General features: G+C 38.1%; 1 protein-coding gene across 1 annotated transcript; it reads left to right on the forward strand.

The window, feature by feature from the left end:
• The first annotated feature begins 338 nt into the window (after positions 1–338).
• Positions 339–16,133, forward strand: Sde2 (spliceosome associated SDE2). The gene is made up of 7 exons (XM_076831710.1): positions 339–476; positions 7,053–7,170; positions 8,122–8,233; positions 9,276–9,445; positions 10,901–11,015; positions 12,889–13,390; positions 15,816–16,133. The coding sequence occupies exons 1-7, from the start codon at positions 357–359 to the stop codon at positions 16,035–16,037; spliced, it is 1,359 nt and encodes a 452-aa protein (XP_076687825.1). The 5' UTR covers positions 339–356; the 3' UTR covers positions 16,038–16,133.
• The last annotated feature ends 2,569 nt before the right edge of the window (positions 16,134–18,702 follow it).

Below are 18,702 nucleotides of genomic sequence, written 5' to 3' on the forward strand. Positions count from 1 at the left end.
ACAGGGCGGTGCTTAGTTACAGCCTTATCGCTTGCAGCCAGAACGCTGGAAACCTAACCTAGCGCCAGCCTTTTATAGCCAGTCCCTCGAGCCCCGCCTTAGCAACCACTCCTAGCAACGCCTCGCCCTCGCGCTCTGCAGGCTTATCGGCCTCAGTCAGGCCCTTCCTGTTCCCCTCCCCCCACCCGCTCAGCACGGCCGCCCGGGCCACGTGACTTGCCCCTGGGGAAGGGCGGGGCGAGTGGAAACGTGCAGGGCGGGGCGCTGGAAGGCGAGGCCTAGCGTCATCAAGATGCGACCGGATGGTTGTGGCGCCTAGTATTTCAGGTTATCTGGATTTTCCCGGACTAGGGAAAATGGCGGGGACTGTGGTGCTGGCGTGGATTCGCGGCCCCGGCTCCGGGTGCAAGGCGGTACGGTGTGCCTCGGACCGGTGTTCGGTACGGGATTTTATCCATCGACACTGCCAAGATCAGGTGAGGATCGCGGTTCCTGGAAGGTAGGGGAAAGGCAGCCTAGGGGCTGGGCTGGGTGCGAACAGGGTCTGCCTTGGGGTGGGTCTTATTCTCTGGGGTTTTGGGTTTGAGACTAAGTTCTCCAGTTTTAAGGTGCATCAAACTAATACTGAGACCTTTTGTGTTTTGAAGGTGGTTGCTTTGCCTCCCCATAGAAAGAGAAAAGAAAAAAATGCTAATTATGGGTGTTTATTAGTTCAGCCCTGATTTACACTTTGGTTCGGTTTCTTTATCTGTAAATTAGGTATTTGGACCTGGTGACCTTTAAGGCTCATGTCCTTACATTCATAGGGACGTGCATTGTATCTACTAACCTCAAAACCCTGTTGAGTTCTTAGAGAAATATGTCCTAGCCAAACCCAAATCAAAAGACCATTGGGGAGCGGAGTGAGTTCATCTAGTCATTGGATTCCTCCAGTCGCTGGTCGGGGCCACCCACTTATACACTGTACTGTTGAGGGCATGGATTCTTGTCTTATTATTTAGCTGCTTTCGTCAATAACTTAATGTTTTTTTTTTGTCCATGCATATTTATGAAAACCCATCAAGGACTTGTAAGGTTACCTGTATACCTGTATTCTTTTACTTAATTCCCAAGTAAGCAAGTGTTTATCAACTGTGAGATAATAAACATGTTCATTTATCGAAGAAAATTAGTGGTCCTCTTGAATCTAATTTTAAAATTTTGGCACTTGATCTAGAATTCTGATTATACACCTAATCCATGCTGTTTTTTCCGTTACTTATAAGCTTAACAAATGTTAACACTGCAAACCAAATCTTTAAAACACTAGGTCTTGTTCCATGGAGAAGCAATGTGTGTTTTCAAATAATGTGGTTTTCCAGCTTCCTGCTTTCTTTCTTGTTGCAGTCTAGTCTAAAAACAGCAGAACTGTTTTGGACCATCTGAATGGAAAAACAATTTTGCAAAATAGTTGGCTTTTATTTATTTTTTTATTGGTTATTCAAAACATTACAAAGATTGCAGAATCACATCGGTTACACATCCACATTTTTACATAATGCCGTAATAGTAACTGTTGTATTCTGCTAGATAGTAGAGGATAGGAAAGCTAGCAGAATAGTTGGCTTTTAATATACTTAAAAATAACTGATATGAAGTTTCCAAACTTACTAACAGTTGATCCAAAGTGGAACCAGAAAAAAAATAGGATCCTAACTCTCAAGAGTGATGGGAATAAGAATTTTAAAATAAGTAGCAAGAAATAGAAATGAATTCTGACAGTTATTTCACAAACATCACTATAGCAAATCTGAATAGAAACAACTTATAAAAGGGTATTTGATGAGATATTGAAGCAAAAGTAGTTCAGGTTCACATCTATGCTTTTTTAGGTGGTAGTATTGGGAATTGAACCCAAGGGCACTTTGCCACTGAGTTATGTCCCCTGTCTCTATTTATTTGTTTTTTGAATTCCAAGACCAGGTCTTAATTTGTAGAAGTTTACCTTGAACTTTCGATCCTCCTGCTTCAGTCACTGGGATTATAGGTATGCACCATCATGCCTGACCCACGCCTATGCTTTTAAAAACAAAAGTGTTCTGAAATTAGAAAGTTAGTGTTAGTTCCCACTGAGAAAATTAAAATCTGTCCTGTTTTCATCAGGCATGACAGACACAGATAAAGCCATTTGCAAAGTTAATAGAAAACAGTGGTTTTTCCCTAAAGACATGCTACAATGGTAAAATTTTATAAACACCTCCTTAAAAATCTTGTCTTATTCACTGGGAAAACTTAGTCAAATAAATCATAGATGGATTTAAAAACTCCACTGTTTAAAATTATATCAGTGATAATGAAATATTCTACTCTTGCCTTGATGGTCTAAGTCTCTTTGATACAGAGAAGTACTCTTGATTTCCATACCAGGTGCAGAGCTTCTGATTAGGAGCTTCTGGACACAACGTTCCATATCTATCTTAAATAGAGGAAAGAGGAAACTGGGTGTGTTTCACAGTTCAGACCTGATGTTGGCCCTTTTACACACAGAACTGATTTGTTTTAAGCCTGTCAAAACACTGCTTCATTTAAATTCCACCTAACTTCACCCTTGCCCCAGATCCTATTTTTCTTTTATTAGTGAGATATTCCGTGATTCTTTTGGTGTGCAATTCCCCTTTATTGCAGTGAGTCAATAAATTTTACTTGATTGAACTACAGGGTTGTCCCTGATGACCCTTGAAGTGTGCTTCATAATACACAGATAGTTAATCAGTTAACTCCAAATTTCATTGGTTTTTTTTTTTTTTTTTTTGTAGAGAGACTTACTTGACAAGAATCTTAACAAATAGAAGATTCAGTTTTGGTTAGTTTTCTTGTTTAATGAGTACTGTTTGGAAATGAAGTTTCTGCCTTCACATTAATGTCTTTCAAAGTTATTTAAAATATCAGAAATACCATACCCATTAGATAAAATATTACAAGAAATTAAAGTGACTTTTTAAAAATAAACATTAAAACAAATATGAGATGCATTACATATTTAACTTTACAACAGTCTTAAAATAGATAGTATCTTACAGATAAGAATGATCTTAAGTTAAGCACATCATTGTAGATAGCCTTAGCTCTTTTGCTTCTCTTCCAGGACATCATTTTTAGTTGGGAAAACAAATGCCAAACTACTTAAATCCAGCTGTCCATTTATTCTTCCCAGACATCTGGGCAAGTGCGTGGTAGGGGAAAAATGTAATCTCACAAATACGTTTCACTCAATTTACACCCAGTACTGCTTGGCAGCTATATTTTCCTAATCCAAAGTGGACTTCCAGGACTGCTTAGCATCCTGAACTCTGTAATCACTTGAGCAGCTGGACAGAATCTGGACTTTGCTTGTTTCCCCACATGTCATAAATATTTTTAATATATACCATTGTATTAACAGGGTGAGGAAGCCCTGGTTAATTTCATCACTCTCACTCTTATTGGTCCTCTTTCATTTCTTCTCTAAATTTTCAATACTTCCTCTTTGAGGCCCCAACTTTCTGTTCATTGAGGTAGTAAGAAGAGAATTTCCTAAATCTCATACCAGTTCCTTTACCTACCTGCCATGTATTCAGCATTTTCTTCTATTGCTATGGGTGATTTGTCCTCATTATTTCACAAATAATTCATAATTATCTTTTATTCTGTACAACATCTGTCCCCTCAGTTATTAAAGGACTTTTTTTTTAAGCATTAGTTCTCTCCTCTGCATTTCCATGTTTTTCCTTTTTTACTGCTCATTTCTACCAATGTGTAAATATGAGCTCACATCCCTTCAGCTATCACTTCGATTTTCTCTGTTTTTGTTTTTCTTTTCTTTTTTGGTGCTGGAGGTGGAGTCCAGGACTTGGTCCATGCTAGGGAAATGACATCCTCAGTCTCTAGTTTTCTTTATAGAAAAAATTCTTGAAGGTAAACTCTTTTTAAGTTTTCGTTAGGCTTTTGTTCCCCTTACTCCAAACAACTTTCATGCTCATCTCTGTTTTCTATGTTACCACATCCAGTAATCAGTCTCCAGGTTTCATTGTATTTGGAGCATCAGCATCATTTGGCATAGTTGATCATTACTTTCTCCACACTTTTTTTCAAGCAACTAGTCATCACCTTTAGTTCTCTTCTACTTCACCCCCCCAGGGCCTTGTGCATGCAAGGCAAGCACTCTACCAACTGAGTTATCTCCCCAACCCCTCATTGACCTCTCGCTGCTTCCTCCCCATCTCCCTAATCTCTAAACCTTGGAGTTACCAGGGTTTGTTTTTTCTGGTAGATTTCCTCTGACCCAGTGGATTTCATCAGTGTTCTCACAACTTTCATATGTAAATCTCCAGTCCCAAAATTCACCTGAACTTCAGATTTGTATATCCATCAGTTTATTTAACGTCTCCATTTGCCTAATAGACATAACAACCTGCGACTAATTTTCCCCCCAAAACTTCCTTCTCCATCCTGATAAGTGGCAAATCTATTCTCCCACTTGTCAAACCAAATTTTTATTTCTTTTAATTTCTTAGATTAAAACAAGGTAGATTTTTCTTTCTCATGTGTAAGGAGTCAGGCTGTTTGGGTGGCTGCTTGTTACCTGATTGGGCTCTGGACTCCTTATGTCTTATTACTTATATGGCCTTTACCTTAGGGAACAAGATGGTGCTTCAACTTCTGCAGTGACAAAGCAGAAGAACATATATCAAAATTTTGAACTCCTCCCCAGTTCTGTTGTTTTCACTTTATCCAGACCATTAGCAAATCTCATTGCCTCTACCTTCAGCGTGTCCTCAATATTTTTATTGCCTTCTGCCACAACCACGTTGGCATGAGTAGCTTTCATTTATCACCTGTATCATCACAGAAATGTCTCACTGATTTATCTACTTTTGTAGCTTTATTTGCAACTCAACATCTAGAGTGGTCCTTTAAAAGCATAACTTTAATCATCGTCCTACTTTGTTCAAAACTTTGCTATAGTTGTAAAACCCTAAGTTCTTATAATGGATTTTAATGCCTTGACATTCTTGGGCTTATTTCATTCCAGCCATATTTGCCATTTTGCTTTTCCTGGAGTGCTTGAAGCTTATTCCTGCTTCAGGTCTTTGTATGTGTGAGCCATGCAAATGCTAGTCAAGCACTTTACCACTGAGCTAATTCTCATCTCTTTAAAATTTTATTTTGAGACAAGGTCTTGCCTGAACTGGCTTTGAACTTGTGGTCCTTCTACCTCAGCCTCCTAAGTAGCTGAGATTACAAGTGTGCTCCTCAGTGCTGTGCCCAGCTTCAGCTCTTTGCATTTGCCTGGTGCCTCTGTCTGGGGTGCTGTTCCCCTAGAAAAGTTCATGGCTTGTTTACTCACTTTCTTTACTTCACTGCACAAATATCGTTGATCAGAGATTTCCTGGACTAGCAATATAAAGTAGATCGCCATTATGTCTGTCCCTTTGTCCTGCTTATTATCACTTGACATGATATGTACTTTTTTTTCTCGTTATTTTTCTTTCCCCACTAGAATGATAGGTCCACGAGGTAGGACTTTATTTGCATAGTATTCCAACACCTGAAAGGTAGTGGACGTATTATAATAATAGAAAATGAGCAGTTAATTAATAGTTGTTGAATGAATGAATAGTTCCTTTAGAATTAATTATATGTAGCTGGCAAGTGGTGCACTTCTTCTCCGGAGGCTGACAGGAGGATTGAAAGTTCAAAGCCAGCCTCAGCAATTTAGTGAGGCCCTAAGCAATTTAGCAAAATTTTGTCTTAGAATTAAAAAAGGCCTGGGGATGTAGCTCAAGTTGCCCCTGGGCTAAATCCCTAGTCACCGCCCTGCCACTGTTTTTTTTTTTTTTTTTTTTAAAGGAATAATTATGTGATTTTTTTTTTTTAAAAGCTCATTTTATTTTCTTTTTTGAGACAGGGTCTCACCAAGTTTCTTAGAGCCTAACTTGCTGAGTCTGACCTTGAACTCACGCTCCTTCTACCTCAGCCTCCTGAGCCACTGGGATTATAAGTGTACCACCATGCTCTGCTGTGATATGGTTTAGAATGAGTTATTTGTAGTTTTGCTTCAGGAAGATACAAATAATGCATTTTTCCTTTTCTATTGGTTTTTAGATTTTTTCTTTCCTGATGTTGTAGATTCAGCTATATAATTTCTAATTTGATGTAACTTTGAAGAATATTTTGCAGCCTCAGACACTTATGCATATAATATGTATATATACATATACATACATATTTATTATGTGAGATTGATGTATACAGAGTGGGTTTGGGTTTATTTGGGCTATAAGTTGGGGGCATCAGCAGAAGAGACAAACACTGGCTGCCAGGCAGTTCTAAAAATGTTAAAGCTTATATGGATTTATTAAAAACGGTACCTATCTCTCACTCACCCCCTTCTTATCCCTATCTATACTTTTCAGGATTTATATTTTCAATTTGTGGAACAGTCTTGATGTTAACTTGATTTTACCCATTTTTTAAAATGTCAAAGGACAGAGGACCTCAGAGTTATTGGATCTGAGTCCTGTATTCTGTGGCTCAGGTGACCTATGGGAGAAGAAGAAAGTAGCTTTTGATTTTTACCAAAAAAAGACTACAGGTTTTAGGGCTGGGGATGTGGCTCAAGCGGTAACGTGCTCGCCTGGCATGCGTGGGGCGCTGGGTTAGATCATCAGCACCACATAAAATAAAGATGTTGTGTCCACCAAAAACTGAAAAATAAATATTAAAAATTCAAAACAAAAAGGCTATGGTATAATAAATCCATGGATTTTGGGGGGCTGTGCTGGGGATCAAACCCAGGGCCTGTGCATGTTAGCCAACCATTCTACCTCTGAGCTACATCCTAAGCCCTGATTAGGTAATAGTAAGAAAAAAATATCTAGCATGTGTCAAATGCCTTTTTTTCTTTTAGTAATTTTCACTTTCATTTCAACAAATATTGATTGAATATACCATGTGCTTATTATTGAGTAATAAAAAGATAACAGGTTTCTTTCTGTAAGAAAAAGTATTAAAAAGCCTAAATTTGTCTCTAGGATGTTCCAGTGGAATACTTCTTTGTGAAATGCAATGGAGCGCTCGTTAGCACCGATGATACAGTGCAGCATGGAGCTGTTTATAGTTTGGAACCCCGACTTTGTGGTGGGAAAGGAGGTAGGACATGGATGCTGATTACTTAGTTGTCACACATCAGTAGTCTTTAGCATTGTTTTGGATTAACAAACTTCTTGGTCTCTGAAGTATGCCAGCGTTGTTTTGCCTTATAAAATCCTTGATTACCTAATTTTGAGTATTTCCTCTTTTGTTCTTTTTGAGGAAGAAATAATTGTATGGTACACGTCATATGTTGAGCCAGATTGCTCTTAGGATCTCAGGTTTTAAAATTTCAGGGATGATTAGACAAGAAAGATGACCATTAGTCTCTCCTATTTGCTGAAGAAAAGAGCTTTAAAACAGTCAGATCTCCCAATTTTACCAAGATTCTGTCTCCTTATAGTTGGAAGGGTGACCTAAAGTTGCCTTAAGAAACAACTGTTTGCTGTGGGGGGTAGATTAGGTGAGGATCTGGTTATGCTGTTATGTCTAAGAAGAGAGAAAAGAAAAGAGTCAAACATGTACTTCTTGAGTTTTCTCAAAATCTACAATGATTTGTTTGGTTTTTCAGAGCATTGACATCTCAAAACTGTAATCATTCAGCTCTTTGTATTTGTATCCTTAAGAATGAAATATGTCATCAACCATTTGACAGCTTCAGGTTACCTTTCCTTTTAAACTCATTCAAAAATCTCACTACGTAATTCTTGAATTATTAATCTGGGTATATTGAGATCTCTAGCATTGGATAAAGCCCGTTGAATATTTCCACTATACAATACAGTATTTTAGAGAAGGGAAAGTTTTGAAGTTAAATCTGAGTTATTGATCTTTTTGCCTTTGTTGCTTGGGCTAGTACCTTCATGTTTACTTTCTAAAAAAAAAAAAAAGAAAGAGAAAGGAAACTATAGAGACAGATCACTTTTAATTTAGTGATAGACTTTTTCACAAGTTTCACTTGTAACTTTCTTTGGATATGTTTTAACTTATTCTTCAAATGTATCGACTCAGGTTTTGGATCCATGCTCCGAGCGCTTGGTGCTCAGATTGAGAAGACAACCAATCGAGAAGCTTGCCGGGATCTCAGTGGACGGAGACTACGAGATGTCAATCATGAGAAAGCGTAAGACACCCACCTCTTTTGTTTTAAAGAGAGCAGCATAGTTTCACTAGCAAATTACACATATGGCTATGCATATCAGAAATATTTACACTCTCATGGCTGGGGTTGTAGCTCAGTGGTAGAGCTCTTGCCTCATGTGTGAGGCACTGGGTTCGATCTTCGGTGCCCCATATAGATAAATGAATAAAATAAAGATCCATCAACAACTAAAAATATATATATTTAAAAAATATTTATACTCTATTATTATCTGATTCAATCTTTTTCATAATTTAATAATTATCTTTGGGGTTTACCTAAGTCCATTACAATATGCTAGCAATAAATATGACACACTTTTCTGGGGAAATATCACAATCTGAGTAAGAGTCTATTGATTCATGTGGAGGGCCTTTTATTTATATAAATATAGTCACACATTGCTTAACAACGAAAACTTGTTCTGAGAAATGCCTGGTTAGACAAATTTGTTGTACTAGCATTAGAGTATACATGGACAAACCCAGGTGGTTTAGGTTGATCACTCGATGCAATCAAAAGATACTTGAGGCTGCTCCTTGCTAAACATGGCACACTGTTTTACAATAAACTTTTTTTTTTTTAACAAATAGAAATATACCTTAAAATAACAGTAGGTACTGGGGTCTAGCTTGGTGGTAGAGCACTTGTCTAGCATGTGCAAGACCCTGGGTTCAATCCCAGCACTAAAAATAAAATAACAATAAATAGTAGAGTACATTAAATACATAAATCAGTAAGTCATTTTTTTATCATCAGAGATTATGTTGTATACGTTATTGTATGTGCTGTCTTTATACCCAACTGGCAGCACCGGTTTGTTCACACCAACATCACCACAGAGAGGTATGTAATGCTTTGTGCTGCAAAGTTACTGGCCTATTGTGTCATTAGGCAGTAGAAATTTTCAGCTCCACATGACAGTTTTCTGGACCACCGTCATATATGCAATCTGTCATTGAAGGAAACACATGACTATATATAATGTGTCCATTCAATTACATCTCTTCTCCCCCTTCCTCAGAATGGCTGAGTGGGTAAAACAGCAAGCTGAGCGGGAGGCTGAAAAGGAGCAAAAGCGCTTGGAGCGCCTACAGCGGAAGCTTGCAGAACCCAAGCACTGCTTCACCAGCCCCGACTACCAGCAGCAGTGCCATGAGATGGCTGAGCGGCTGGAGGATTCCGTCCTTAAAGGTGAGAATTCCTCAGTGTAGTCCATGACACTCCGGAAGCCTGCAGTTTCAGAGTGCTCCACACTGCACACAGAGAGTCGTCTTAAGCTCTCTTGAGGGTCTTGGCCTTCTGAGAGTCTTCTAAAAGCCTTGGAACCTCTCCCTTTAAAAACAATGTGTTTTAACCCTCCTCCAAACAAAACACATACACACACATTGAGTATACTTAACCCCTGAATTCCATGGGCCCCAGGTAAGAACACATTTTATATGTTTGCGGGTTGGGATAAGCCTAGTCTTTGGGAGGTCCAGACCTCATTGTATTTGCTTTCAATTTTAGCTCAAAAAAAAAAAAAAATTGGTGGGGTGTACTGGGAATTGTACCTAGGGATACCTTATCACTGAGCTACATCCTTAATCTTTTTATTTTTAATTTTTTTAATATATATTTTTTCTTTTAGTTATACATGGGCACAATATCTTTATTTTGTTTATTTATTTTTATGTGGTGCTGAGGATCGAGCCCAGTGCCTTACGTGTGCGAGGCAAGCACTCTTCCATTGAGCCACAACCCCAGTCCTTTATTTTTAATTTTTGAAACAGGGTCTCATTAAGTTGCTGAGGCTGGCCTTGAACTTAAGATCCTCCTATCTCAGCCTCTTCAGTTGCTGGAATCACAGCATGTGCCACTGTGCCTAGCAATATTTTAATTTTTTTAATATTTATTTTTTAGTTATAGGTGAACACAGTACCTTTATTTTATTTTTATGTGGTGCTGAGGGTTGAACCCAGTGCACCACGAATGCCAGGCGAGCGCTCTATCTCTGAGCCACAACCCCAGCCCCTTAAATGGTTTTTAATGAGAATAGTTCTCACTAATTTTTTGACATCCAAAGCATGTGCTAGACCTGTTGTAGGTACAGTTGAATAAAAAGATATCTATCCCTTCAAAAAAGGTTGTGATAATTGGGCATGGCGATGTATGCCTGTAATCCCCGGTACTCAGAAGCCTGAGGCAGAGGATTGCAGGTTGAGGCTAACCTCGGCAGTTTTAGCAAGACCTTGTTTCAAAATAAAATAAAACAGGCTAGAGATATAATTCAGTGGCAGAACACCCCTGGATGTGATCCCCAGTATGGTAAAAAACAAAGATTGTGATAGAACAGGGGAAGCACAAATGTATGCAAATGACTAACGTAAGAGAATAAGTAATTAGATTTGGAGAAGACTAGTTATGAACCTGTCATCCTTAAGTTACAGATTGGACATTGGTACTTTAAAAAACTGGTTCCAGAACCAGAACGTTTATTTGAAATCTCTGTGAACTTGAAGCTAGTCTCATTTTAGCCATATGAGATGTGGAGTATATTAAGAAATTTCAATCTAGAATTTTAGATATCAGCTCCTCTTGCAATCCAGATTATATAATTTCTTTAAACTTGGCTTTGATAGTAGAAACTATTAAATTTCTGGTTAGGTATGCAAGCTGCCTCCAGCAAGATGGTATCGGCAGAAATCAGTGAGAATCGGAAGCGGCCCAACAAATCAAATACAGACCAAGGAGCCAGTGCAAAGAAAAGAAAATGCTTTTGGTGAGTATCTTTCATTTTTATTTCAGATTGATCTTTAAGGACTGACATAATTTATTTCCTTCTTATCTATCCAGTAGATAGAAGCACATTTTTACATAATGTTTGACAGGAGCTTGGAGATTTTCCAGAGTGCTTCAGTCTTCAGGTTTTGGTGATTGTCACATTGTTCTCACTAGTAAAGCTTTGTGCTCTATTGAGTGCCATTAATGGAACCTCAAGGATAATTTTTTTCCCTTGGAGTGAAACATCAAATAGAGCTTTCTATTTGAATTGCTTTTTGATATTGAAAGAGTTGATTTCAAAAATTCCAGCTGAAAGTCAAACTGTATTTTTACTTGTTTCTGTTTTCTGTTTTTTCACTGTTATCATTGAGTTCTTGACTACAGTCACTTGTAGGTGAAAAGCATAACAACCCTTTTTCCCACCATTCTTCTGATAGTTCTTTTGGCCCTCTGGTTGCCAGCTTGGTTCCCTTGGGCCAAGTTCTAGAAAATGGTGAGTGCAAATGGATCTTGCTTCCTGTCAGTCTCCCCTTTAGGGATGGAGGGATAATTAATAACCACAGGTCATGAATTGTTGAGTTCAGCTGAGAATTCTGTGTGTTCTTTGTGAGATGGGAATTAAATGTTCCTAAAAGAAGTAGTAGTAGCATTACCTGTAATTTAAAAAATTTAATTGTGATTTTTTGAGGTACAGTCCATATACAGCAAATGTGTCTGTTTTGATGGATCAGTTCTGTGGATTTTGAAAAGTATATAATATATAGTCATGTAACCATAACCACAATCAAGGTAACAGTATTTTCATCACCCTAAATAATTCCCAGGTGCCCCTACAGTTAATTCCCTTCCTCCACTCATAGACTCTCCAACCACTGACCACCAGTGTGATGTTTGTTCTTATAGTTTAGGCTTTTCCAGAATCCGTACACTTTAGTGCCTGGCTTCTTTTGCTTAATATAGACTCTTTTTTTTTTTTTTGGTACCTGGATTGAAGCCCCAAGGGGCACTTAACCACTGAGCCACATGCCCAGCTCTTTTTATTTTTTGAGACAGGGTCTCACTACAATGCTTAGGGCCTCATTAAGTTGCTGAGGCTGGCTTTGAACTTGTGATCCTCCTTTCTCAGCCTCCCAAATCACTGGTATTGCTGGCTTACACCACCATGCCTGGCTTAACATAGATGTTTAAGTATCTGTGGTATTATATGTAACAGTAGTTCCTTCCTTTTTATTGCCACGTTTCATGGATATGCTACAATTTATTTATCCTTCACTTGATAGATGTCTAGAGATTTTTCCAGTTAAGGGCAATTAGGAATAAAGCACGGATTTTCTTTATTATTTTATTTAATTTTCAACAGTTCAAATTAATGTGAGGAGAGCTTTAAGCAAGATCAGCTTCATTTTAAGAGCTTTACAAGTTTTAAAACAAGATTCTGGAGATGGGGTAGGGATGGGATCCTATTGGATCGTTGGTAGGGTTGGTTCTACTCTATCCCCAGATTTTTTTTTTTTTTCCCTTCTAATTATGGCTCTGGAATTTTTTTTTTTTTTTAAATTGACCTATTCTCTATCTCAAGCTAGCATAATCAAATAATCTATTTTTTGGAGATCCCACAACTCTTTAAATAGAAGCTATAGGCCTGTTGCAGTGTCACAAGCCTGTAATTCCAGTGACTTGGGAGGCTGAGACAGGGGGATTACAAATTCGAGGCTAGCCTTGATAAATTAGCTAGATCCTGTCTCAGAATAAAAAGGACCCATTATATAGCTCGTGATAAAGCACCCCTGGGTTCAACTGTCAGTACAGTAAATACATGCATACACACAAATAGAAGCTGTAAATAATATCAAACCTTTTTATTCTGACAGGTTGGACATGGAAGGACTAGAGACTGCTGAGGGATCCAGTTCTGAGAGCTCAGATGATGACAGAGAAGAAGCACCTAGTACTTCAGGAATGAGCTTCGCCACTCCAAAAAATGGCAGGGATGCTGTTGAGATGGCAGCCAAATTTCCTAACACTTCTCAGAGGGAGGAAGAATTGAGTACAGACCTTGGATTATCAGAACAAGTACAGAGTCCAGAGACTGACCCTGGGAAGTTTATTTCAGAAGACTTATTTGCAGACCTGGGAGAGACATCTACCAAGGAGCACAGGGAGAGGATGACAGTTAGAGAAACAGAGACTAAGGAGATAAAGAAAGCAGAATGTCAAGAACTCACAGAAAGGGAAGCAGCTGGTGTTGGACTGAGTAAGAATAAAGGGACAAAAGAAATCACTGATGGAGAAATAGCTGCCAAGGTAGCTCCTGGAGAGGATAGGGAAAACGTCCCCATTGCCAAACTGGAGGAAAGCCAGTCAGGAAATACAGTAAGTACTTATTTTGAGTCAATGTTTAGAGCCAAATCCATTTAATCTCCATAATAAGTCATTAATATGAAAATGTGCTTTTTTCCCCCATAAGCTGCGTAGCAAAAGGCATGTTTAATACTAGGAAGTACAGATGATGGAAGAGCTTTGACACACTAGAGGGTTGATTGTTTTTCTATTTTGCCACTAAGTGGTGTCTTTAGTGCCATTAGTTTTAAGATGCACATTTTTCACATTTTATCATCCCTGAAGTCAGATGTATAACACACACTGTAGCTTAATTGATACTCCCCCCGCCCCTCTTTTTTTGTGGTACTGGGGATTGACTACAAAGGTGCTCTACCCCTGAGCCACATCCCCAACTTGTTTTTTAAACTCTCATTTTGAGAAAGGATCTCGCTAAGTTGCCCTAGCTGGCCTTGAACTTGTAATCCTCCTGCCTCAGTTTCCCTAGTCTCTGGGATTACAGGTGTGCACCAGATATTATTTTTTGGGTACCAGGGATTGAACTCAGGGGCACTCGACCACTGAGCCATATCCCAGTCCTATTTTTTATTTTATTTAGAGACAGGGTCTCACTGAGTTGCCTAGCGGCCTCACTTTTGCTGGAGGCTGTCCTTGAACTCTCACTCCTTCTGCTTCATCCTCCTGATCTGCTGGGATTGTAGGCGTGGACGACCGTGCCCAGCTAGCTATTCTTTTTGTTTGCTTTATTATCTTTTTTTAATTTGTTCTAATTATTTATACATGACAGCAAAATGCATTTGGGTTCATTGTACACAAATGGAGCACAGCTTTTCATTTCTCTGGTAGTATATGAAGTAGAGTTGTACCATATGTAAAGTTATACTGTGTACCTAAAGGTAATGATGTCCGTCTCCAACTAGCTATTTTTAATACATATAATAACTAGAATACATTTTGATAAATGGCCCTTTAGTTTTATATGTGCTTATATTTCGTATCACTAAACTACTTATACAGTTTTTCTTTCCCATATGAGACAATTTGAACAATAATTGTCAGCTGGACATAAAGATCTTTCTAATAGAAAATTCCATTCCTTTTAAAATTATCATTAAATCATAGGTCACACGTTGAGCCTTTTAAAAAGTCGTTTTCAGGCAGGGGCTGTAGCTCAGTGTCAAAGCGCTGGCCTACCATGCGTGAGGCACTGGGTTTGATCCTCGACACCACATAAAAATTAATAAATAAAATAAAGGCATTCTGTCCGTCTACAACTACAAAAAAATTTTTTTTAAAGTTATTTTCATTGTTCATACTTTTTTAGAGATAGATGATTATTCTCGATTTTCTTTTCTTTCTTTTTTTTTAAATTATTATTCTCTATTTTCAGTGGAATACCTTCCAGCAAAAATCTTTTATTAATGTTTACTCTGTGGGTTTGCATTTTAGAATAGGAGAAAAATGCTTCTGCTTGTCATTTATCTAATCAGAATCTTCCTTTACCCTGCCCCCCAAAATAAGCAAAAATGCATAAATTGCCCTTTCTGTGGAGGACACTGAAGTTTTTCATGCTAATTCTTTAATTTGACCTCATCCTATCTCTAGAGTTGTAAGCATGTGGTTTGTTTAGGAATTGAACTTGGGATTTCACGAATGCTAGGCAAGAGCTACATCTTTAGCCCTAGGCATTAATTTTTTTTTTTAATATTCTTTTAGTTGTAACTGAACACAATACCTTTATTTAATTTATTTATTTATTTTTATGTGGTGCTGAGGATCAAACCCAGTGCCTCACACATACTAGGCAAGCGCTCTGACACTGAGCTACTACCCCAGCCCAGGCATTTAATTTTCATATTGCATGTATACATTAGGAATTTTTTGTTTTTTATTTTGTGTTTATCTATTTATTTATTGGTACTTTACCACTGAGCTACATCCCCTGACCTTTTTATTTTATTTATTTTGAGACAGAGTCTTGCTAAGTTGCTCAGGCTGACCTGAAACTCCTAATCCTTCTGCCTCAGCCTCCCAGGTCACTGGGATTACAGTTATGCACCACCAAAACCAGATAACATTAAAAGCTTTATCCTGGCTAAAGTTTTAGAAAAATGAATAAAGGCTTGGTACAGTGGTACACACCTGTAATTCCAGCAGTTTGGGAGGCTGAGATAGGAAATCACAAGTTTGAGGCATTGGCAACTTAGAGCCTATCTCAAAATAAAAAATAAAAAGGGCTACAGATAGTTCAGTGGTAAAGTGCCATTAGATTTGTGTGACTCCCAGTACCAAAAGAAAGAATGAACCACGGAGTAACATCTAGATGATTATTAAAATTCAGTAATAAGATAATGGCAAATTACATGATAGTTACTTGAAAAACAGTGTAGTTAACAGAAAAATGTTAACTCCTTCAGAAGGTGTTTGGATTTAAATATTTTCTTTCTTTTCCCCTCAGGTTCTTGGTCAGGAAACTGTGGATTTGCTGGCATTCAGCTCTGCTGCAGAACTAGAGTTGTTGGGTTTGGAAAAACTCAAGAGTGAACTGATGGCCCTTGGACTGAAGTGTGGGGGGACGCTACAGGAACGGGCAGCAAGACTCTTCTCTGTCCGAGGACTTGCAAAAGAGCAGATTGACCCAGCTTTATTCGCCAAGCCTTTGAAAGGAAAAAAGAAATGAAGTTCATCAGAGCTGAATCCCTGTGTGTAGTCTGCTGGATAATCTGCCTAATGTGAATTTGTAGCCATCATTCCCATCAATTAAAAGCTATTTTTAACAACCCAATTCTAACTGTCCCCATTTTTTATTATTGCATTTGTAGAATTAAGTGTGAAACCATCTGGGCCTTAAGTTTTCTTCATGTTTTTTTTTTTTTTTTTTTGCAAGGGTGGAGGTACTAAGGATTGAACTCAGGGCCCTTTACCATTGAGCTGAACCCAACCCTTTTTACTTTTTATTTTGAGAAACAGGGTCTCACTCAGTTACTAAGGCTTGCCTCAAACTTGGGATCCTCCTGCAAAGCCTCCCAAGTTGGTGGGATTGTAGGCATGTGGCACTGTTCCCAGTCTAAGAAGGTTTTTTTATAATAAATAATTTGTTAAATAAAGAGCTATTGAGATTTTGGTTAGAAAAGTTATATTTTCAAGTAATTTATTCACGTGGCCCAAATTGTCAGGTTTGTATTTTTGTAATAGTCCTTTCTTTCCTTTTTTGTCTGTAGGTACTGTGGCGAAAACTACTTTTTCATTCTAATTCTTGTAATTTCTTCTTGTTTGTTTGTTAGTTTTTGTGGCACTGGGATGGAACCCAGGACCTTGCGCATGGTAGGCAAGTGCTCCATCACTGAGGTATCTCCCAGCCCTGATACTGGTAATTTCGGTTCTCTCTTTCCTTATGAGTCCAGCGCTAGGGATCTATTAACTTTGTTCATCTGATTTTCCATGAACCAATGTTGGCTTTTTTAGTTTTTCTCAATTGTTTTTGATTTCAGTGATTTCTGTTCTTTATTAGTTCCTCTCTTAGTTTAGCTTGGATTTACTTTGTTCTTTTTTCTTTAGCTTCCTAAGATAAGCCTTAGATCATTGAGTTGACTTTTTAGTATAAATATTTAAGCTAAGTTTTCTATTAAATGCTACTTAAGTTACATCTTGACCACATTAACATTTTTATCATCAAGTTTAAATATTTTGATTTCCTAGAGTTCTTTGACTCATGAGTTAGCTAGAAGTGTGTTGTCTAGTTAGCAAATGTTTGTCTCCCTGTCACCCCAAAGATCATATTGGTACTGATTTCTACTTTAATCCCATTGAGATCAGAAAATATCCTCTTTATAGTTTCAGTCCTTTTGGTTTTATCAAGACCTGTTTTATGACCCAGTATTTATTCTATCAATTTTTGCTTTGTATTCTAGTGTTCTGTAACTGTTTTCTTTTTTTTTTTTTTTTTTTTTTTTTTTTTTTTTTTTTTCCTTCTTTTTTTTTTTTTTTTTTTTTTTTTTTTTTAATTTTTTTTATTGTTGGTTGTTCAAAACATTACATAGTTCTTGATACATCATATTTCACACTTTGATTCAAGTGGGTTATGAACTCCCATTTTTACTCCGTATACAAATTACAGAATCACATCAGTTACACTTCCATTGATTTATATATTGCCATACTAGGGTCTGTTGTATTCTGCTGCCTTTCCTATCCATTACTACCCCCCTCCCCTCCCCTCCCCTCCCCTCTTCTCTCTCTACCCACTCTACTGCAGTTCATATCTCCCCCTTGTATTATTTTTCCCTTTCCCCTCGCTACCTCTTGTATGTAATTTTGTATAACCCTGAGGGTCTCCTTCCATTTCCATGCAATTTCCCTTCTCCCTCCCTTTCCCTCCCACCTCTCGTCCCTGTTTAATGTTAATCTTCTTCTCATGCTCTTCGTCCCTACTCTGTTCTTAGTTACTCTCCTTATATCAAAGAAGACATTTGGCATTTGTTTTTTAGGGATTGGCTGGCTTCACTTAGCATAATCTGCTCTAATGCCATCCATTTCCCTCCAAATTCTATGATTTTGTCATTTCTCAATGCAGAGTAATACTCCATTGTGTATAAATGCCACATTTTTTTTATCCATTCGTCTATTGAAGGGCATCTAGGTTGGTTCCACAGTCTTGCTATTGTGAATTGTGCTGCTATGAACATCGATGTAGCAGTGTCCCTGTAGCATGCTCTATTTAGGTCTTTAGGGAATAGACCGAGAAGGGGAATAGCTGGGTCAAATGGTGGTTCCATTCCCAACTTTCCAAGAAATCTCCATACTGCTTTCCAGATTGGCTGCACCAATTTGCAGTCCCACCAACAATGAACAAGTGTACCCTTTTCCCCACATCCTCGCCAGCACTTGTTGTTGTTTGACTTCATAATGGCTGCCAATCTTACTGGAGTGAGATGGTATCTTAGGGTGGTTTTGATTTGCATTTCTCTGACTGCTAGGGATGGTGAGCATTTTTTCATGTACTTGTTGATTGATTGTATGTCCTCCTCTGAGAAGTGTCTGTTCATGTCTTTGGCCCATTTGTTGATTGGGTTATTTGTTATCTTGTTGTCTAATTTTTTGAGTTCTTTGTATACTCTGGATATTAGGGCTCTGTCTGAAGTGTGAGGAGTAAAGATTTGTTCCCAGGATGTAGGCTCCCTATTTACCTCTCTTGTTGTTTCTTTTGCTGAGAAAAAACTTTTTAGTTTGAGTAAGTCCCATTTGTTGATTCTAGTTATTAACTGTTGTGCTATGGGTGTCCTATTGAGGAATTTGGAGCCCGACCCCACAGTATGTAGATCGTAGCCGACTTTTTCTTCTATCAG

The sequence above is a fragment of the Callospermophilus lateralis genome, chromosome 13 (genome assembly GCF_048772815.1).
Source record: "Callospermophilus lateralis isolate mCalLat2 chromosome 13, mCalLat2.hap1, whole genome shotgun sequence".
Taxonomy (NCBI): domain Eukaryota; kingdom Metazoa; phylum Chordata; class Mammalia; order Rodentia; family Sciuridae; genus Callospermophilus; species Callospermophilus lateralis.

Excerpts from the sequence above, each read along its gene's own strand:
- Sde2 (XM_076831710.1), top strand. The coding sequence starts at position 357 with ATGGCGGGGACTGTGGTGCTGGCGTGGATTCGCGGCCCCGGCTCCGGG. Across the intron at positions 7,171-8,121 it reads ACTTTGTGGTGGGAAAGGAG|GTTTTGGATCCATGCTCCGA; the intron begins GTAGGACATGGA and ends GTATCGACTCAG. Across the intron at positions 11,016-12,888 it reads AAGAAAAGAAAATGCTTTTG|GTTGGACATGGAAGGACTAG; the intron begins GTGAGTATCTTT and ends TTATTCTGACAG.